The sequence below is a fragment of the Serinus canaria genome, chromosome 2, assembly GCF_022539315.1.
Source record: "Serinus canaria isolate serCan28SL12 chromosome 2, serCan2020, whole genome shotgun sequence".
NCBI classification, from domain to species: domain Eukaryota; kingdom Metazoa; phylum Chordata; class Aves; order Passeriformes; family Fringillidae; genus Serinus; species Serinus canaria.
Genome location: NC_066315.1, coordinates 86661571 through 86684918, shown reverse-complemented (window position 1 = coordinate 86684918; position 23348 = coordinate 86661571). Strand labels below are relative to the sequence as shown.

Here is a 23348-nt window from a genome sequence, read left to right as displayed (position 1 = left end):
CATACTCCAATCCTGTTTCCCTGCACTTCCACTAAGAAGTGGTATTAAATCTTTTAACTCTTAGAACTTGCTCTTTTTAAGTCTTTTAATTTAAAAATCTGGATAACATTACCTTTATAATACTTATCCTTTCAAAATAAAGGAACGTATTGGGAAACAGTCCAACGCGGAGCTCTCTGACCCATCTCTCACCTAAAGCCTTGGCTCGGTCTCCCAATGGAGTTGGCGACATTTCTGGCTCTTACCCATTGGAAGGGGTGGATAAGCAGTTCCTAGAAACATATGACAACGTTACAAAAAGCAGCTTGACAGAAGACTCCAGTCAGTACTACTGTGATAAGGTATGGGCACTTGTGTGCTTTTGAAGTCAGAACTAGTCATGAGTTGTGACTCTGAGCTGTGGTTTGAGAATGGGCAAAGTGGTGACTGTATTTCAGGATGGGCATATTTTATGTAGTAATGAGAGTAGATCTCGTGTTGCTACTCACATTTATCCAAGGTTTTGTGATGGACAAGCTTACCAAGTGCATTGGTTTCCAAAGTGTCCAGCATTCTAGAGGCTTCAGGGAAAGTTGCTGGTGGAATAAAAATCCTTACATGATTGAATCTTGTTTCTACCAAGGGAAAAAAAAATCAGCTAACTCAAATTGCTATCTCTCTGAAAAGGAGAAAAGCTCTGCTTTATCCCAGGCATCTCTTAGGAATGGGTAAACATCATTCTTTTGAGTTCTGATCTGGCTGGAGAGCAGCTGCTCCTTGCTAACGTTATGGTAGTGGATCATTCTTCCCCAGCTTGTTCCAGAGGGGTTCTGGCTAAAAGGTGGCACTTACAATTAATTAAACAACTAACTAAGACCAGTTAGAATAGTTCTATAATTTCCAACATGTCTGTTAGCTACTGACACGTTTTAATTCTTCCGCCTTCTGTTGCACAATTCTTCTGTGGATCTGTTGCATACAAATACACCTATGCAAAGGAGAAAAGTCAAGGGAAAAATGGTCACTTCATAGTTCTTGGAGTAGAATAATTCCTACTCTTGTGTTGCACCTAAGCTTTTCATGATGACAGATTGGAACTTATATAGGATTTATCAGTTGGGAAGGAAAGCTGAGATGGGAGTAACGATATTAAGACAGAGCAACCAGAAAATATATGCTGAGATGTACACTGTTATTTTTACTATTTGAAAGGTTACTACTGTAGGTATATTCTACAACCATATCCTCTTCCTATTTCAAAGGTGGATTTACGCAGAGTATTTTTGTTTAGCACTTCTAAATTTGGTTGCACTGTTTTCTAATTTGCTGATATTTTCTTCTAAAAATCAGAAAATTTTCTTTCTTTTTCTATATACTGCAGAATGACCTAATTGAGGGAGATTTACTTTTGGTGCGTATCATACCAGATGAAGAAGGGAAATTTGGATTTAATCTAAAGGTACACCAGCTGTCTTTTAATTATTTTTAAATGCTTTATAGATAAGATGTTTTTACTTCATGATTTTTAAAACTTTTTTAGTATAATGATTTGGAGAAAGGAGTCTATTTTACAGGAGTGTCCAGTGGACTGAGAGTTTTTAGAAGTGGCAGCCTAATCCTTAAGTGCTAAAGCAATGCTTACAGAAATAAGCATCTAGTAGTTCTCTGGTTTTCAGTTGCATATATTATGGGCATGGCCCATATCCAAGGCACACTGCCTATTTGGCTGCTGAAATATGAACTTGAAAGCCTAATTTAAGGCATCGACTTTTGGAAAATTGTACCTCTGTATTATAAAACAATTTAAATAGTTTGTGCTCTTCTATTTAATTATACCCATTAGAAATCATATTGAAAATTTGAAAATTATTTTGTGAAGAAAATTTATATTAGTATTGATAATTGACTATTGTAAATCTTTTACGTTCCCTCACTGAAATTCTATTTAAGCAGAGTATTATAAATTTTCCATAATATCAAAATAAGAGTTTGGTAATTTATTGGTAATGTAAAGAGAATAAAGGGGTACAGTTGTCTGGAGCTTTGATTCTACCAGATTCCTTGCACATTTGTCACAAAATCTAAGAAAACTGTCTTCCTTGGAAGTTCAAGTCTTAAATTAGGCTTGCTTCAAGTACAGGGTTACAAAAAACATTCAATTTTATCTGTTTATGCCTATTAAAATGTGTGGCCTGAAACAGACACTCAGTCTAATTTACTGGAAATTGGTACATTTAAAGACACCACAACCTCCTACCCATAATTCCCCACTTACTGGTGAAAATTCAGTCCTACCAACCTTGTCAATGATGACACAGCATAAAAAAATATTAAAATAAAATAAGCAATTACTTCTTTTAAATGCTGCTTACGCCTAATGATAGTTTTATGGTTGCTGTTTACTTGACATTTCTCTCATCCCTCTAGGGTGGAGTAGATCAGAAAATGCCACTGCTGGTATCAAGAATAACTCCAGGATCACCTGTAAGTAAATTCTTGAGGCTTTTAATCCCTTCCCCTGCTACTCCTTCCACCTCTCAAAGGTCTCTACACATAGAAATTTGGACACCTGTAACCAGTATGAGATACAGCAGAACTGTTCTCATTAGGGATTGGTTTAACCAGTGATTTCTTAAACCAGAGCTAAAAGATCTTGAAGAGTTTGTCAAACCAGATATAAGTAGAAAGTATAGTATATTGTGTTCTCCTGTCATCTCAAAAACTGCATCCTGAACTGGAAAATGCTTGAGGGGCAAGAACTGGGGAAAAGGAATGTAATTTACTGAAGAAGTAAATAATTTGGGCCCCTGCACCCTGGAAAAAATAGCTGGTTTGAGGGAGATGTAGTGGGGTTCTGCAAGATTAGGAGCACTATGAAAAAGGAATTCCAGCAGAAATGTGGACTACTAAAATTAGGACTACAGAAATAGGACTACTAAATTAAGTTTGTGAAGGTCAGATTCTTCATGTTTGGTGAAGTAGTTCTTTGTGCAGAAGATAGTAGACATGTGGAACTCCTTGACAACAAAGGATGTGTGGTTAAAATAATTTTGTGTGTGGTCAGGACAGGACAAATACTTGGGGAAAAAAGCTATTGTTATTGACTAAGCTAGTCACAATAGGTTGAGGAAATCCTTAGGGCTAAAATTATTTATAGGATGGGAGAGTACTTGGCAGGAGAGAGGGAGCATAAAAAAGAAGCCTATGTTTGCTCTGGTCCTATTTTGCCATAGACTTTTTGCTTATGGAAATATTTATAGACTAGGTGAAATGTTTATCAGAATCAGCCGAGTCATTGAGTTCTTCTGTTGAATTGTAAAATAATAATAGGATCATAAAATCTTTTTAAACCTTTTTTCTAAATAATTACTATATAAATTTGTGAGGACAAATGTTATATCAAATTTTTTCATTTGCCTTTTTCCAAACTATATTGCCTAACTCTCATAAAATTATTTCAGTGCAGACTTGTTAGGAAATATTACTGACTTAATCCTAAAAATGCAGTACACGCTGAATCTTCTGACTCTTCTGCAATTTGATAAGCAGTCACAGGACTGATACCTAAATGTCATGATGCTAATCCAGCTGAAACAGATTGCTTGAGAAGTCATTTTTTTGTCACATTTATGATTTTTGGCCTGATTTACACAGTTCATTGCACTCCTTTATGAACTATAATAATTATTTGAAAAAAAAGTTTGGTAGGAAATTATAATTATAACTTACATGTAAGAATTGAAAATAAAACAGCTCCTAAGACATTTCATGGTCAACCTAGCAAATATTCTAACAGTGATTTGAGATTCTGAAATTACATAGGGCAAACAGACTCATTCTGCAATCAGAGAATGAAAGATGTTTCTCCAGAGGCAGTCATTTCCTTTGGCAGATTCGGCTGGTCTTCCGGAAAGTATTGATCTGTATTTTTTGCTCTTGGATTGAAAAAGGGCTGCTCTTCCAACTTTAAACACTTCATTGAAGTGTCTTCCTTTGGTGTCATAACCATGGACAAGAGTGACTAATTATCTCTAGCCTAGTAAACCACCAAGTGAGCAAGTTACCAGGATCACAGAAAATAATTGGAAACAGCTATCAATATATAATACTCAGGAGCAGTGTTAGGGAAATCATGTTGTAGCAAAAGGAAATAAATAATACACTTATTTTAGAGAATAGCAGCATCAACATTGATTATATTGTTTTCCATAAACAAAAATTTACCTGTTCTTTACTGTTGAATGAAATGTAGCTGATAGTTCAAATTTAAGTCTGTTGAATGCATTTTGATATTATTTTAGCTCAGTTATGCCTTACCTTCATTTCTGCTCTTTTAACTTTCTCTAGATTCCCTCATTACCCTGTAAAATTTCTTCAGAGATGCTTTTTGGTAATATTATTTGCTAACATTATTTCTCAGGTTTGTAGGTCACCTTTTTCTCACTTTCCTACAAAAAGATATGTATTTTTTCTAGAGGAGGGGAAGCAAATCTACTCCCCAAAATAAGGCAGCATTTTTCTTTACACCTCCTAAAGTTCTTTTAAAAAAATCTTTTAATAAAGCAGCAATGCAGTATGCTGGGATAACTTGAAGGACAGAGTACCCAAAATTTTTATGAAAGCACATTTTAGTGAAGGAAAAGCCAGATATTGCATCTGTTTGGCTTGGGGGTTTTTTTAATTAAAGTTCTATACAGATTTTTTTCACAAACAGCTCTCAGGTGCTAAAGAGGTCATTATAGTTTTATGTAATAGAGCTTTTAATGGAAAAAAACCCATGCATGCTCCTTGGAGCAATAGCAGGTGATTAGCATAAAAATGACACATTGGGTGTATCAATAGGACAGAGAGCCTTTGACATAATAAATTGCCTGGAAGAGCTCAGACTCTGAAAAATCTTTAAATTATGCTTGCATAGGAGGAATTAATTCTCCTTTGAGATATATTTTATATAGTCAGATGATTCAAATATGAAGGCTGCTGCATTAAGATATCACATGATTAACAAAGTTTGTTTGAACAAGATATTAGTCCATCTGTAATAAAGACTAATAGCAGCCAGCCAAGAAACCTAAATTATAGGCAAATATAGGAACTCAGAAACCATTCCTTCCAAGTTTTTGTTGACATCTTGACTCTCCCAGACTGACCTTATGTGCTCTTTATATCATCTATCTTTTCAAATATTTGTATTTGAAAGAGAAAAACTTAACAGTATTTAAGAGGGATTAAATTAGTCATTCATAGTTACATTCTTTAGTCTTGCCTCTGAAAATTGTACAAAATATTCACAGGTTCTTGGGGACCTGTGAATACCTGGTTAAATCAGTATTGAAGAACATCATGGCTGCTCCTAATTCCCTTTCTTTTTCTGTTTACATTTCTTATGAATCATTGTCAATCTTCCCTATCCTTCATTATTGTCTTTCCTTATTTCTATAAAAAAAGTTGGGGGCAGCTATTCCTTCTTTAATTTTTTAATCAGCTTTTCTGCATGGGATTTTTTTCCACTTGCATGCATCTTTCTTCTCTCTTGTGTCTTTATCTTCTTCTTTATCTGTTTTTTGGCTCTAAGACAGGTCTTAAGTTTTCTTTTCTTTAACTTTGTTTGCTGGTACAAATGGCTCCCAATTTATTTTCTTCATATTCTTGCCCCTAATTTTTATTCTGCATTTTTCATCTTGTTGATTTTTTTTTTTGGTTTAAATTTCTTCTTTCCATCTCTTATAGACTAGTTGGTAATATCAATACATTAGGAGCCATCAGCACAGGGCATAATCAGGATTGCATCCAATTTTAATATCTTGTTCACAGGGAATTGGTAATGGTTGTTTGGTAAGGCTAATGATAACAGTAAAGGTCTATGTCTCATTCATACAATAAATGAAATGAAGTGTTTATATATCACTTGTGTAGCTGGAGACTTCCTAGACAAAATAAAGATTAGGATAGTAATGATGAAAGAATTGCTACATTACTTGACACTCAGAGAATGTAGAATCCAGTATATTCGTATTAGAGAAGTACAGAAAGTTGGAAGGGACCTGGAGATCCTTTCGTCCAATCCACTCTGCTCAAGAATCACCCAGAGTCAGTTGCCCAGGACCATATCCAGATAGCTTTTGAGGGCTCTGAGGTGAGAGACTGCACAATATCTCTGGGCAGCCTGCTGGAGTGCTCAGTTACCACAGCAGTAGAACTGTTTCCTGATGCTTGAATGGAGCCTCCTTGTGTTTCAGTTTGAGTTCTTTGCCTCTGATCCTGTCACTGAACACCTCTGAGAATTTGGCTTTATCCTCTCTGTGTCTTCCCTTTAAGTATTTGTGTACACTGCAAGATCCCCTTGAGCCTTTTCTAGGCTAAATACTCCCAGCTCTCTGAGTCTTCCTTCGTGCAAGAGCTGCTCTAGTCCCTTAGACATCTTTGTAGCATCATCATCATCATATTCTGGCCATAGCTTTAATTCCTTTGTGCTAGACATAGGGCTAAGCATGCAGAGAACCTTGGAGTCCAGCAGTTAATCTAAAGAAGACTCTACAAAGTAACAAAGATATGAAATGTGTGTGGATTTCTTTGAAATTTAAAAAGTGCATGGTGGGGAATGTCATGTTACTTAAATCATGTTCATGAAAATCGTGTTTGGACTTCTTAGTATTTACAGCATAAAAAGTGAACTGGATTATCACATGTGCCCAAAACACTTTATCAAAAAATTCAGAGGTTGTTGAGGCTTGGAGTCTGAAATACAGATCTTTGAGAGCAATTTGGTGATGGCTGTTTGATTACTGTGAATTCCTTTTTTTAAAGCTATCAATATGTAGTTTGAATTGTTTGTTCCTTATTATCAGGGAGAAGCTTTGAAGCATGAGAGCTTTAGAGCTGAAACCTTTGATAGAACCTCTGATACAGGATATGAAACTTTGCCAGGAGAACGGTGAAGACTTTGCTTACACAAAGTATTTAATATCCTGATATGTTCCTGCTTGCACAACTTGTTTTGGATGACATTAATGTGTTTTTTTGGTCTTGAAACAGGCTGATAAATGCATTCCAAAGCTGAATGAAGGTGATCAGATAGTATTAATTAACGGCCGAGATATCTCAGAGCACACGCATGACCAGGTGGTCATGTTCATAAAAGCCAGCAGAGAATCTCACACAAGAGAGCTTGCACTTTTGGTCAGGAGGAAAGGTAACTGGACTAATTTTATTCACTTCTAATGTTTTTGAGACTGTTGTTCTTGTTTTGGTGGTGTACTCTCTTCTGTTTGCATAAGCATATTCCCAGGGCACTTGGAATAGATCTGTGCAAAGACTAGGTCTCACTAAATTTGAATTAGTAGTACAAGTAGTTTAAACTGTATAGGCTCTTACCGCTGCCACAAAGAGTCTTGCAAGTTAGAACTTCTTCTTATTTTTTGTCCTAAAAATCTATGAGAATAAATAGTCCCTTGAATTATTTTATTTTTTTGGTGACGTGGGGTGTTGGGTTTTTTTTGTAAATAAAGCATAATTTTAAAATCCCCCCAACTGCAGATTCACAAAAATTCATGGGCTGTTCCCATACACAATTGTGAAACAAGTCAATTAAGCTGCTCCTCACTGCATTCTTACCATAGACATTTTGTGACAATACTGAGATAAACTGGTGCTGGTTGCTTGCAGAACTGCTGCCTGCAAAGAGGAGACAATCTTTGAAATATGCAGGGTCTTAACCTGTATGTTTAAAAATGGAAAACTCATCCAGCTTGGCATTGCTTGCTCCATATTTAAACACCTGTAGATCCCAAGAGCTTTCAGATGATGTCAAACTCTTAATTTGTTATTTGCTTTCCTTAAAAAGTATGGTAAGACAATAGCAGACACAATTACATAGAGTTCCTGATTGCATGAAGACAAAAAGATCTGAAGGGATTAGGCATTACTAGGAAATTGGAGGGAAAGAAACAGCCTAAGTGATATGTACTTCTGTAACATTGACATCTATTTTCCACTGGCTGTATGCAGCATTTAGTTTTCCCTTAATTTTCTAGTCCCACTCCAACTTGCAGATAAGAGAAATCTGCTTTTACCTAAAGATGACCTGTGGCCCCATACCAGTCATTTTTTGTAGGCGTGAGCATAATCAGCTCCCCATTCTCTGAAGTTTGGCAGGTATGAACTGTTCCCATCACTGCAGAGGATAATCACAGCTGGACATGTCTGGTGATACAGCACATTTCATAGGGACAAAACTACTCTGCAGATTACTTCATTAATGTTTGCCATGTTCTTCAAGAGCAAGGAATGTTGTAGAAGATGGACTAATAATTCTTTTAAACTTTAGTTTCTTCAGTGTTAGCATAAGAAATTGCAAAAGAGAATTATACTTTTTATAGTTTCTACGGTAATACAGTACAAAAAGAAATGTGATTAATTGCTTTTCTGAGGTTTTGCAAACTGTGTTGTTATTTCAAGCTGGTAAATTTTTATATCTGTTAAAAACACATTGGTGCTCTATGTAATGGATTATAATTTCATACACATCTTTCAGTAGTTAAACAGTTTGTGGAGCCCATATCAGAAGATGAAGCTGATTCCCACACTCTGCCAGACTCTATTCTTCCTGTCTGTTCTGAATTTGGTGGTGATACACTGGAGGAGTCTATGGAGCAGCTAAGAAGTGGGCTAGAAAGTGGGACTGTCCTTATTCAGTTTGAGGTAGGTAATGCTGTTAGTGTAGAACAATAGCTGTAACCAGCGAGTAATGGAAGGGGTGTGATTGGTTGCAAATCTCATTTTTCCTGTTCATTCTTATCTCAAGAGAGCAACAATTTGACCTGCCCATCAATTTCACACTTCACTACTTAGAATAGGGAAGAATGAGTTTTAAGTCTTAGACAAAATGCCATCTGCTGAGAAAAATGTATTTAAATTAATGTTTCTGGCTCAAATACCCAAAATTCATTAAATCAGTATTTTTTGCAGTTGTTAAATTGAGTAGAGTAGTGGGATTTTGACAGAGGTCAGTCTTGTACTTTGTTTCCTTTTCTATGTTCTTCAATGTGTTAACATTAGCTAATTAGAAAACTAGCTAATAAAATGTTTCATATTTTATTAAATTAGTTCCTTCAGTGTTAGTATAAGAAATTCCTAAGTATAATTCATCCGCTTCTCTAATGGCAATGGAGTACAGTATATATGTTTGTGGTTGCTTTATTTATACTCCAATAAACCTTAGTTTATTATGATTTAAAAAATTAGTGTTGAGTTCTGGAGTAACTTCTTCCATCACTGAAAACTTGTAGAACATCAATAAAATTTCTTCCCCCTTTTGATATTTTTTTACCTTTACTGTTATTTTTTAAAGCTGGAAAATTTAATGGCAATGGCTGAAGAGTTTTGATATTGTTTATTGTATAACCACTCTTTTTATGAGGTTTCCTTTCTTTCTGTGATTTCTGAGAATTGAAATTCCCCTGATTTTAAGGAATTGTAGACAATGGTTCATAACTGCTTTCCAAAATCCACAGTACTGGATGCAATGCAGCAATTACAATGAATCACTTGCAATTGCTATTGAAGCAGTAGGTCAAAAATGTGAACTGACCTTTCAATACTCTTAACTGTCAAATTTGTTGACTAAATTTGTACACAAATTTCCTGTAGTGAACTTCATAGGATATTTAATCCTTTACAATATTCAGATATTATGATATTCAGATATTATGATATTCATAGGATATTTGAGCCTATATTTTATCATTTTTTATGGCAATGTTTATAAAAGGATTTTACAGAAAAAGTGCAAAAGCTTTTTGAAATCTTATAAACTAGGCTACAACTCAGTGTTCTTCTTGCTTTGAGTTCATTGTTTAGTGATCTTCAGAAGAAGAGGCAATGGCAGTGTCTCCTCATTTACTTCGGTGACTCAAACTCTTTATTCACTTTAGTAAAATAGTAAATAATTAGCCAGTAGACTGAATAATCAAGTTTTTCCAGAACACCTTCCTCCATTTAGTAAGAATTTAAGAAGTCTGTCAGTAGCAAATGACTGTTTGCCAGGCAACAGTGAAGCTCAAGAATGGTTACTTGACTTTAAATTATTCTTCCCTGTCTTCCTAAAAAAGGCAGAAATTGCATCCAGGCTCTAATAAAGTGGAACTTGACTTACAACAGCTAGATAGAAGCTTTTCCATTACATACAATATCAAGTTCTCTTCTCACATGGCTTGTTTATGTTGTATAAGTTGAAAAGTGCAGTGATCTGTGAATACAGAGTTTTAAGGTCCAACAAATCTCAGTAGAATAAATATTTTTGTGTGTTGCTCTTTTTCTCTCAACCAGAAGTAGCAGATTTTAGCTTCCTATTTGTTTAATTCCATTTTATATATGGAACAATATTCAAAATCTTCATTACACAAATGGGTTCATATCTAATGAACTCTGTGGTAAGTGTTCAGTGAAGGATGTAAAACTCTGGCACAGCCAGATTTAATAACTCAGTTGTAAGGTGGTTTAATGTATATTTCATGTATATTTAATACACAAAAGCTATAGATGTATAATTACAGTTCTTGTGGGTTTGTTTGGTCTTCTTGTTGTTGTTGTTTCCCCTCTGAACTTTTTTGGTTTTTGTCTTGTTTGATGTACATAAAAGCAAATATCATTAGGGTCTGAAAAGACCTCCAAGATCATACAATCCAACCATTACCCTTACACCAACTTCAAAATTTTGGTTATACACACATTATATATACACCCCATTTCCTGTCTCCATTTACTCCAGATAAATTCTGCAACACAGGGTTTTGCCCAAAAGCAAAGAAGTCCCATGTTAAGAGATTGTGATACATTGAAGTTGTGGTTTTTTAGGTACTTGCTGATTGAAATGGATAGGTCTATTCCAGAGAATAAAACTTTTCTGAAATTTTTGTATTATAGTTGATTCCAGAGAATAAGTCTGCAGCTATTTTTTTGTCCTGATGCCATTTACTGCTCCCTTGTTCTACCCTCAATCACTGTTGTCCTTCTGGTCTGCAGTTTTAAAAGCAGAAGGCAAACTTGCAGAGCAATGGTTTATATCAATGATGCTCACATGCTAGTTTTGCTTTTTTTCTAGAAATTTTTCTAGCTACCTTGATGGACTAGCAATAACAGAAATTCTTATCATGTTAAATACAAAAACCTCTCAAGTGAATTTTGCAGAAGGATAGGAAAAACATTGAAGAAAATATGGAGTTTTTTTAATCTATGCATTTTTGTGTGAATGTAATTAGTGTGTGTATAGCATAATCACATGCCCCAAAATCTTTTTCATTCTCCTTTTCAGCAACTCTATAGAAAGAAACCAGGATTGGCTGTTACATGTGCAAAGGTACCTCAGAATATGGACAAGAATAGATACAAAGATGTTCTACCTTGTGAGTCTAAAGTACAGTTTCTGCCTATTTTGCTTTTTAAAAGTGCTGTATTGAATTTGCTGATTAAAGATTTCATTATATAATTGAAGTAATGTAATTGGTCATTTTATTTTCTAAAAGTTAATTTATTCTGTTTGTATTCTGCTGTTTGTGTTTCTGCAAGTCCTCAGGGGTTTTTTTGTTAACTTAATAGAGGGGAAGTATGTCTCTTAATTGCTAATTTTATTCCCTCTTTCTTGTGTGTGTGCACAGATGATGCCACAAGGATAATATTGCAAGGAGATGAAGATTACATTAATGCAAATTATGTGAATGTAAGTCATACAGAGACCTGCATTTACTCACTTTCTATATTACTAAAGCAGAAAAAATTGGCTTTTTTAGGGAATAAGGAAATTTTGTTTTAATTTGAGGGATTTGTAAATGTGAAAGATGTAAAATTTCAAAACCTAAAAAATAGTGTCTGTTGTGAAACAGGTGATCATCCTAATACACAATGGGTGCTACCACGTAGCGACACACTGTGATATGTGCAGAGTCTTTAACCAGTAAAAATAGTTTTATTTTTCCATGTATTTCAAATGCTGAGGTTGTCTTCATAAAACTAAGCCTTTTTTCCCCTCTAGAACCACTTATGACCTAATAGCCATGCTGTGAAGGATCCAGAAGATAAACTAGAGACTTGATTTCCCTAATCAATCAAATGTAGGCTGGGAGTCAGGGAAAAAAGGGGGAAAATATGAATATATTTCTGTCAGATACATAAGCTAAGCGCTCTAAATCACAGAGTTATTAACTTCATGTGTTTAGTATCAGGCAATAAACAGCTTTTGCTGTACCTTTGGTGTATATACCCTGAAATTACTCCTTACTAAGTATTAAAGAAAATTTAGAAAGCTTTGCAGTTTCAAGTTTTCAAATACATTTTCACTATTAACTTTCTGCTTATAGTTCAGCATGAAGGACTAAAGAATCTTGCTTTACATCTGTTCTAAATTAGTGATTTAAAATATTTTCACATATCCAATTGTAATCTTACTGTCTTATTATTTAGCTTTTTGTCCCTTACCTTCCCTCAAAACTTCCTTGAATGAAATGCAAAAGTTAAAGTACTTGAGTAGTGAGAGTGAACTTAACACAGAGTTTTTCTTTCTCTTTGTAGATGGAAATTCCTTCTGCTGGCATTGTGAACCGGTACATTGCTACTCAGGGGCCTCTTCCACACACATGTGCACACTTCTGGCAAGTAGTCTGGGATCACAAATTATCACTGATCATCATGCTAACAACTCTCACCGAACGAGGACGGGTAAGTGCCCAGGTCCTTTGCATGCTGAAAAATGTACTGTAACTTTGAACTTTGTTCCATTGTTATGGTTAAACAACCCTAAAAGAGGCCACCTTATGCGGTTGAATTATTCTTCTGAGGGCCAGGCTTTCTGAATTCCTTAGACAGGGCAGATAGTCTGCTTTTTGTTATGCTGTTTGCAAACAAACCAGCTTCTAATAAACAAAAATCACTGCATTCACTCTGTTGTGCTAATCAGACACGTACTACGTGCTGTCATTTTTCTCCTGAGCATTGGCCTCCATGTGGCATTTTCTCTCCAAAAGATTCAGCAAATGTCTGGAAGCACTTAGTAGGTTGAGGAAACCTTGTAGTCTACTGTAAAAAGGAGTCTGCCATTGTGGTATTTACTAGTGGTCAAAATTTAGCTTACTTATTTTTATTTACATCTCAGGTTCCTTCCTAGAATTGCTCTGATAATTATTTTAATTATGTTTAGATAAATTCTGTCTCTCCTTGAATTCTGGAATAGCACAGTGAAAATCTGGTGTGTTTTGATTTAATTTGTCCTTTGTAGTTTTAAAGATTAGGTTTTTTAGATTAAATGGGAAGGTATTGGTTTTAAAGTTTTAGAAGCTGAAAACTCAACAATTTGATTTTTTTAAGAGGTGTAGAAGGTGGTGCCTCCTGTATGCCTTCACTGTAGCCTTTATCTGTATTTCATATGTGATCTGTCCTACACTATCAATTTTACCTGACATCCCAGTCAAAACCCAGTGTTGTTAGAAAGCAAGGGAGTGAGTATTTTTAGGTCTTAAACAGCATAAAGATTGAGATGTAAGGAAGTAGAGTTAAGCAACATTCACGGTCACATTATATAGTTGCTCATGGAAGCAAACATGATTTAACATCACCTGACATAGAAGTGCTCCCTTCATCTTTTGATTGTATTGGTGTATTAATTTCTTTGTATTGAAGGGGAACACAGATTAGTAATAGTCTGGAGTTCATACAGTTAGTTGGAAACTTCAAGGCAATTGTTGATAGCTTCTAATCATCCTTCTGGTACCTTTGTACACCAGACACATTTATGAGTTTTGTTTGCGTTCAGAAAATATTTAGATTTTCCCAGTTTGTGGGAGAATTTTCTGGTGCAGAAAAAAATGGATATCCTTGTCAAGAATATCCCCTTTGGCAAATGCCAAATGTTTTCCTAGTCTCTGGAGGTTTGCATTCCAGAATATCTCTTTCCAGTGGTGTTAAGATTTTTATGATAGGATTTTTTTTTTCTCCTCGGTAAAGTTCATTTTTTTCAGAAATGAATACATTATTTTGGCTTAAATTTGAAGGAGAAAGTAGTTAAGATAAATTATGACAGTGAAACTTTCAGGCATAACAGTTACAACTTGGATTTCAAGCCTCTGAAAATTGAGCTCTATTAAAGGTAAAATTAAGAAATTTTAACTTTGCAAAAATTCCAGCTCATGCTACTCTATCAATTTATAAGTTACAGACAAAAACAACTTTGAACTTTGTGCAGGTTGCAGTGTCACATTAAAGTTTCAATAATTTCCACAGGTGGAGATTCTACATTCTCATAAGACTTCTTGTTTCTGTGCTTGTTCTTATTTTTGTATTTTTTTTTTGCCAACATCTAGTCAGAGTTTCCCTTGCTGCTTCTTTGCAGCTGCCTCTTGTCCTTCTGTTGTTCACTTTCAAGAAAAGTGTGGCTTTGCCTTTGCTGTAACCTGATATTGGATGGCTAAAGTTAGGTTCAAATTTAACCCCTGCACTTCTTTTCTTAGGACAGAATAAATCCATCTTTATTCTCCCACATAATGCCTTGAGAAGTCATTTTTGCATTTACAGATTAGCAACAGACAAAGCATCATGCATCTAATTTACCTGAATATTTATTATAAATCACTAAAACAGAAGTTTATGGATTCTAGCCAATTTTGTCCTGATATTTTTCAATTTGGATGGAAAAAAATCTAACCAGCAAACTAAACCAGATTTTGTACCACTCCTTGAATTCTCTGAACCACAACACGAGAAAGATGGCTGGAAATGGAAGGGCTTGTATACAACAGTCTTGACGTGTGCCTGATTTTCTTTACAGACCAAATGTCATCAGTACTGGCCTGATCCACCAGATGTAATGGAATATGGCTGCTTCCGTGTCAGGTGCCACTCTGAAGACTGCACAATTGCCTATGTTGTCAGAGAAATGGTCATTACAAACACTGAGGTAAATGCTCCCTGCCTTTAATTATCCCCAACCAAGCTGAATGAATACATTTATAGACTGGTTAGATAAAGACTGTGTTTGACAATGTATATGTGTTTATCTCTGTGTGGGGATAAAATAGAATATGTGTATATTATATGGATCAATGTGGTATGAATATTTCTTTAGAGCTTCTTCAAAGACACACTTTTTGAAGTTCTATAATACATTATGCTGTTATAATACAGATGCTGCAATAAGCATCATAAGGAAGTTTAGTGCTTTTCTTTAAACAAGTTTGCAATCACTGAGTCTTCATAAGTACTTTGATTTATAAGGAGAGTTTTTCTCCTAAGTGTCTCTGTTCTTTCAAGGATGAAATATGGGTCACTTGGTTATTAGCACATGCAGCTAGAACAGCTAATAAAGAAGTGAAACATAATAAAGTTGTTTTGAGAGAAGATGCAGAATCTCAACAGTTCCTTTACATTGTCTTTAGTCAGATTTTAAAAAATAAATAAGTCCATATATATCTCAATTCAAATATGTTCAATTTATGAAAAATACTTATATTCCATAACTCCTAATATTTTCATGCTAATGTCTAGAAATTGAGAAAGCAAAGAGAAGGCAAAACACAAAATATTATCTTGTGTGGTGAAATCTGTGTTCAGGTCACATCTAGACTTTCCACAACCTGAATTTTATGGGTTGAAGTTTGGTTTTCGTTTCTAAGTTGACCTGCATTTCTTATATATTTCCCTTCTTCCCTCTTTTCCAAAATTCCATGGCCATAGGTATTTTCTAAAAAGATGAAGGATTTATGTCATGATAAGATGTGTAAGAAATCACTGCATACTGAGCAAAGGCTAATTTGCAGACAGTCATTTAAACTTCTCTGTAGTTAAGTAGCTTTTACTGTAACCAGAATTGCTAGTTAGTAATATTAAGCAGTAAGTAAGGAAAAGGCAATATCTGTTTTAAAATATAATATTAATCAATGTTCTTACAGCATGACCAATCCTTTAGTCTCATACATTTGTAACTTGACATTCTCTCACTTGACAGTACATCCAAATTTGCTTTAATGTGATTAGGTTTTCCTTTGCAGTCATAAACATGTGAGATGTCAGATGTCAGTACTTAAAGGTTTTTCAGTTAAGACAGTTTACTGTACTTCTATTTCTAGACATGAGAAACCGCCCAGTCAGGGAGCAGCATGATATTTGTTTCTGTATTTTGGCCAATTACTCTGTAAGTGATAAACCTGAATGTCAGCACAGAAGAAATTAAACTCATAAAAGTAGCTGCAGCTAAATGTACCCAAAATTTTAGTCCTTTTCACTCAAATTATTTATTTGTAACCTTTCTAAATCTCATAAAATGAAGAAAGGTTTAATTTCTGGCCTTTCATTTTCAAGATCAAGATCAAAAGCTATACTGTAGCACTAACTTTGGGGGTCTTTGGGGTTGGTTGAAGTTTTTAATTATTTTTAAAAAAGCTTCAGAGCACTTAGGAGACCAGAACAAGCAGACCAAAGGAAGGAAATCATGTTGTGAGAGTGCAGAGTTCATCACACAGCACACTATTTTGTAAATTGAGGTACATATTTCTTTATGATCCTTGACAAAATAGCATAAGAGGCCTGAAAGAAATTTTCATTGTTTCCTTTGAGCTAAATGCCTTGCAATGTGTGATTGGCCATTAAATTTCTCTGGGTTTGAAACATAAAGAACCAAATAACAAAAGTAAGTGAGAAATGTGATGGCAAGTGTGTACAGCAGCATAATAATGTATGAACAGTTGTCCAAGAAATGACAAATGCCACTTGCCAGAGTATCTACTCTTTAGAAACTGGGCTTTATTCCCCAGTCACTCAGACTCAGCTTTCAAGGTATGTTTGTGAAGCTCAGTGGCAAAGAGCTCACCTTTTCCTGCTTAGAAGATAAAAAGACCATTTCGGGGTAATTTACATTGTGATTATTTTTTTTTGTCTCATTATTGAAGATTATGTTATAACTTCTGTGAAAAAGGACATTAACTGAAACATTGAAATGCAAAATAAATTGCTTGGTTTTAACATAAGAACTAAGGTTGACATTTCGAGTTTAATTTTCCTACTTTCTATATGAATATTATGATTCTAAGTTCTGTGTGTTGATTTTCTAAAGAGCACACAAATCTTTTATTAATCAGGGAGAGTCTATAATTTAAGGAGAATGAAACAAGGAAGTTTGCCCTTTGATGTAATTATAATAAGCAAGGCTGCAAACTGCAGAAGGATGAAGGTTGGATATTTTGTGGCTGAAGGTCTTTACAGCTGTAAGGTCTTGACAGCTGCAAGGTGGCTGAAGATCTTACAGCTGCATTGCAAGTTCATTTGATGCACTACCTGTGACAGACGTATTCTTTGTCAGGAATTTCAGCCCCAATGACAGACTCACTGGAAAAGATCATGTACTTCTGAGCAAAATCTAGGATGTTAGCTTGACCACAGTGAATCTGCTTCAGCAGTTAGATATCTTGAATTTGCCCAGGAGGGGTAGGGACAAGTACATGATTTTGTTGGAGTTATTTTGCTGAACAGCTTTGCTGTAATGACAGCAAAGAAGCACAGTAACAAAGAGCTGGTAGTATCATACACCTCTGTAGAGGTGTAGGACAAACATGATGTCTTACACCTCTGCAGCTCCTTACTAAGTAAATGTGGATCAATGCCATGAAGAAGCTAAATGTTGGCCAAGGGGCTGAAGAAAAACTGGGCAAATTACTGAAGTGTCACTGGAGTCTGTTGTTTGGGTCTAATTTTTTTTAATCCATAATTTTTAAACTGATTTGGAGAAATACCAGAAATACCAAATACATTAATTCCACTGAAATTTGTCCACATGAATGCAAAAAAAAAAAAAAAAAACAATTTGGAACAGCAAGGTGTACAAGGTCAAGTTTAGCAAAAATAGCAACCAAGCCATAAGCAGCTGTGGCTGTCTCACTTTCTCTAAGACTCATAAAACAAGACTAATAAAGCCAGATTTTTATGAAGAAAAATTATACATTTATCAGTCATTAGGATAATTGTTATTGAAAACCTCAGTGCTAAAAAAAAAAATTGTGGAAAAGATTTAAACTGAGTTGTAGAGAATAGTGGTTTTATTAATAACTTGAATATGAGAAGTTATCTCTTATTTTCCATTATCAGATTTGTATAAAGCAGCAAGATCTGAGCGGAATAGTGTTTAAAAATAAGTATTGCTAGCAGAACACGTACTGTAGGGCTAGCTATAAAACCAGTAAGTACAATTCTAGCTTTTTTTCATGTAGAAGTGCTAGATTTTAGTAGCTGTGATGGTCTTTTAATGTAAGTTATTTCTATGTGGGGCGTTGTTTGGCTGACATTTTCTCTATTTAGAAACTGACTTTCACTAGGCTTGAATATAATACGTTTTTTAAAAAGCTAAAAACCCTGCTAAAAATAACTTTAAAAATCTGGACTTCATCAGAGTACTGCTTTGACATTTTCTGCAAGAGAGATAAAAACGCGTACATAGAAAAACTAATTCTAACATACACAAGTATATTTACTGTTTACATTGCTAATAAAACATAAAGTGTTCTAAAAATACTTGTGCATTTTGGAAAGCAAGTGGAAAGCAGAATAGTCAAGTTTCAGCGTTTTGAATGATCTCAGAGGAGCTCAACAGAAGAATCAAAACTGATCATGGTTAAAGCACAAATAGCTGGAAGGCTACACTGAGGCTTGAGGCATACCTGGAATAATTAACAAACACCTTTATTGGTTTAAGGATGATTAGGGCACATAACCGAAATTGAAGATGCTTACACCAAAAGCAGCAGCTGTGAGGACTAAGTGCCTGTTTTCAGTGTGTTCTTACTCTAAGTCTTATGTAATGTACTTTTTGTACCTAATGTCTGTAAACTGTTTGACTAAATGCAGCTCACTCTATTTGAGCCTAAATTACTGATAAGTAAAAATTAAGTCAGCTCTTTCTTTTGTTCTAAGTTTGTAAAATGACTTTTTGTTTCTACAGTTTACTGTCAGTGTTTCTAAGGTGTGCCACTGGCACTTATCCATGTTGTGTAGCTAAAAGTTCTTCAAGCACATGGAAAGCATGGATATTCGTCTTGGATAATTTTCAAATTAATCAAGTCTTTGTTTCACCAGGATGCTGTAATTCAAACATCTCTGATTTAAGAGAATCAGCTCAAACTGTTACATGTAATTGCTGTTTTATCTCATATTCCTTTTGAAGAGGTTCTGATTAAGCAATTGCAGATTTTCAAAGGAGGACTTTTTCATGACATTTCCTCGACATATTTTTGTATTTTTTTTTTATCTGTGGCATTTCAGAAAAATGTGAATGATAATCATTTGATCAAGGTCAACTTTTCCTACTCAGTAGAGCTGGGTAGCAAAAGGCCATGCATGGTTTTTCATGCAGAGGTCCTGGTCATTGTGCATCTTTTGATGAGTTGGATGGTAGATGCCAATGTAATTTGTATTACAATGAGCTTGGTCATTTACGTTAGATTACATTGTCCATGTGGGGCTTATGCTGTACCTTTTAGTTGTTCATTGCTCAGGCTTTGCTTTTAAGAAGGCAAGTATGAGCTCTGTCATTTTTCTTTTTGTCCCTGTGAGCAATTGTAAATTTATGCAATTGCTTTGTCTGGAATAAATGTATTCCCTAAGACTCTACTTAGTACATAGGTATACTTATTCCATCTTTTGTGTCTACTAGCCTGCTCCCTGGGAGTGGAACATCCTCAAGTGGGAGAGGAAAACAAGCAGCTGAAGACATTTGAAACAGGTTCTATATTTCAGCAGTTGTGAGCACAAGAGAAAAGGAGAAAAACCTTTTAAAGTCACTAGCATCACAGAAACATTCCTGTGTGGACCACTAGGGAAAGGCCAGCTTTTATAGACTAATCCATTCATAAAGGAGAGTTTTATTTCAGAAGGGTGCCAAATGTTAAGTCTGATAATGGACATAAATTAAATGCAGGCAACAGCTTAACTATTGCAAAACGTGTGGAAGGAATAAAGGAACATGCAGACTTGTCTCAGTTTATAAAGATTGACATCCTTGCTGCATGCTTAGGTCTTTTCCTTCCCACCCTAACCATTAGTTACATCTGTAACATATCAGTTCAGCTCAATCTGAATGCAGAGATGATTGAGTGATTTCATAATCAAAATTAACAAAAAGCTAAACTGAAAGAACTTCTGTAAAACCACAGGGTTTTTACATATAATTCAAAATAAGAACTCTCTGTACAACAGAATCTTTTAACTAATTGTGTTGCTTCCATAGAGAAAAGTGTTCTCCTGTGGATCATACAGATGTCATTCATATATGTACAATAAGCATGTGTGTATGAATGATATATATGTATATGTACTGTTTTCTAACAGAAACCAGATTTAGCAAGTGTTGCAGGCAGCTTTATTATACCTGCATCTGTAAGTGTGCAGAGACATATTTGTAATAGACTGTATAGCCCTAAATCCCTGTTATATTGGTATTGTTCTCAGTAGTTCTGCTGTTCTCAGTTTCTTCCAGCCAGTTCTGAACTATTGTGTAGTACTCTTACGCTTATGCCTTTCAGCATTTTACCTCAGGTGAATCAATGATGTCAAAGTATAATAGGTCAGCAGTCAATAAATCAAAAAATTAAAATGTTTAGATGACAAAAGTTAAAATTCATACCTCATTTATTTAGAAAAGGTTGTGCCTTATGAATTCTTTCCTAGAATTACATGTCCATACTTCACACTGAATTTTAAAATCACAAACGTTTTCTACTTTCTTATTGCATCTGCAGAAAACACTTGCTGTGAAAAATATGACTTGTATCTAGTAAACATTAAAACAGGAGTCATAACACTGGCCATTTTTTAAAAACTTTTTTGTATTTTAGACAGAACAACAGCACACCATCACCCATCTCCAGTACGTAGCTTGGCCTGATCATGGTGTTCCTGATGACTCCATGGACTTCTTGGAGTTTGTGACCTGTATGAGGCCAAAGAGAGTAAAGAATGAGCCAGTTCTTGTTCACTGCAGGTACTTGTGTTTTAAAACTTTCATTAGAGATCCTTGAATGAGATGAAAATGTTAAACTGTGCAATACAAGCATTTACTGCTGATGATGGAAACACTGATGTTATATCTAAAGGATGAGTTTACTTTGTCTCCCTTTCTCCTGCAACCTTTTGGTGAAATGGCTTAGTCACATAATTATCACAGATCTGATAATCTGCAATTTAGTTTGTTTTCTGATTTTTATTCTCTACACTGTTGTAATCTCGTTTTGAATGGTACTGCTAAAATTCTTTTCCTGCTGTTCAAGAGTGTGTGTTATAAAAGCAGTCAATTAGATATTACCTTTTTAAAGACAAAAATATCAAACCTGTACAGTTTGAGAGGTTTAGTTGTTTAAAAATGCATCTGCTTTAGGTGAGGTTTTAGTTTTATTTAAATTTAAAAATATTTTCTTTTTAGTAATTACCAGAAAATATTACTGAAGTTGCTGTAAAAATAAACTTTGCGCTCTCTTTGGATTTTACTAGGGTCTTCCTGTAATTTCCAAGGCTGTCCTAGTATTAAGACTGTGACATGAATTCAGTGTATTGTAAAAACCTAATTTTATAGCCTATTCTCCTGTTGTGTTTCACAGTGCAGGAATCGGTCGCACGGGTGTGTTGGTCACTATGGAAACAGCCATGTGCTTAATTGAAAGGAACCTGCCTGTTTATCCACTGGATATTGTACGGAAAATGCGAGACCAGAGAGCTATGATGGTGCAAACATCAGTAAGTGATAGAGAGGAAGCATCATTTTCTATAAATATACTGCACTTGTCATGTTATAAAACAGGTCCAAAATTTTTATAAAAGATCTAGTAGTATGAATCTTGAGTTGCCATTATATATCAAACTTTATATATCAAATAAATTTAGCATAACGTAGCATAGTGGCAAAGGCTGCTTTGCTAATGAGGTATGTATTTTTCTATTTTTAAAATATCTCTTATCTTGCCATGAAAAGATAATCGATTTTGATACATTGTAACTAGTTAGAATGTCCAATGTCAGACTTGTACTGGGTCATCTGTTCCTGGTCCTTTCCTGCAAGAAGATAGAGTAAAATTTTGCTTTTTATTCTAGTACAGAACACATAGGAAGTTAAGTTGAAGGTAAAATCAAAGTGTTTGTGGCCTGGTTTGAAAAGTAGGAAGTAGCTTTTCAAAAGTCCCCTTCAGAGTAGAAATTCTATAAGAACATTATTTTTTCTTAATTTTGCCACTGCCCAGTTGGAAAAAAACTAAAGGCAAGTTGTGTCACGCCAGTAACAGAAACATGAAAGTAGATGGCAATTTTAAGATGAAAGTGAGACAACTTGAGTTTGTGAGAGCCATTTTTTGTCAGCTTTGGAAATGAACATATTGACATTAGAGACGGATGAAGGATTGTTCTTTCTTTAGGAGAGGCTGGATGACAGTAATTCTGAGTGTGGGTTATCTTGGAGAGCTAAATGCCCTATGAGAAATGAAAGTAAGGGGATTTAGACATGGAAAGCCAACAATTGGGCATTTCTGTCCCATCTTACAGATAAAATGGCTGAAATGCATTGAAATCAAATCCATTTGATTACAAAAAAAGTTAACTTAAAAAGACAAATTATATTCATTAACAGGTTAATGACTGCAGAATTAGCATTATGACTAGATGCGGGAGAAATCTTGGATCATCAAAGGGCATAAAAGTGTCAGGATCTGCAGCTGCCTGTGTACCATTAGAGTGCTCAGTGAGCAGAGCTTGTCCGTGCATGCTGCTGGGACTCGTGTTCATTGCAGCAGGAGTGCACCCTCTAGAAGAGGGTCGGGAATGAGTGGTTGAAAGGGAGTTGTTTGAAGGGTGCCCTGCCTGTTCCTTGCTGAAGTGGAAGCTGAGCTGATGACAAAGGTGATCACGAGACAAAGAATACTAGCTTCAAGTTAAGGGAAGCTGAGTGTTAACTTCTGGAGTTGCACCTGTCTATATCCCTCCGTTTCTAAAATTATCTAAACAAGTTCAAGCTTCAACATTCTAGAAGTGGTCCTCTTCTTGAGAATCAGATGTAAAAACCTGAGGTAAACTTCAGCTTGCCAGAGGATTGAATCCCTTTTGTTACAACAGAAATCAGCCAGAATTGTCCTTTCGCTCCACACTTTGACATAACTGAAGAATACAGGGGTTAGTAATAAATACAACTACAGTCAGACTCCTGGTGTGGAAAAGAAATATCTAAAATAGGATTCTTTACCTTGCTTACTTACACAGTTTGTTGTCAGCACAGTCAGGAAAGGGATGATCTGTAGCAGCAATACTGTGAAACTAAATTTGCTAATTATTTCTGAAGACGTCAGATAGTGTTGTGAAAAGCC

The 23348-nt window shown here is 35.2% G+C and overlaps 1 protein-coding gene across 4 annotated transcripts in view; it reads left to right on the top strand.

Moving 5' to 3' along the window:
- The window catches only part of PTPN3 (protein tyrosine phosphatase non-receptor type 3), a 172752-nt gene that overhangs the window by 139943 nt on the left and 9461 nt on the right, over positions 1 to 23348 (top strand). For all 4 annotated transcript variants that reach the window (XM_030228777.2, XM_030228771.2, XM_030228806.2 and 1 more), the window contains 11 exons: positions 143 to 341; positions 1361 to 1438; positions 2407 to 2463; positions 7015 to 7171; positions 8513 to 8679; positions 11291 to 11381; positions 11634 to 11695; positions 12544 to 12690; positions 14792 to 14920; positions 20841 to 20986; positions 21600 to 21735. In XM_030228777.2, coding sequence (XP_030084637.2) covers positions 143 to 341; positions 1361 to 1438; positions 2407 to 2463; positions 7015 to 7171; positions 8513 to 8679; positions 11291 to 11381; positions 11634 to 11695; positions 12544 to 12690; positions 14792 to 14920; positions 20841 to 20986; positions 21600 to 21735 — 1369 coding nt within the window. The remainder of the gene's footprint in view (positions 1 to 142; positions 342 to 1360; positions 1439 to 2406; positions 2464 to 7014; positions 7172 to 8512; positions 8680 to 11290; positions 11382 to 11633; positions 11696 to 12543; positions 12691 to 14791; positions 14921 to 20840; positions 20987 to 21599; positions 21736 to 23348) is intronic.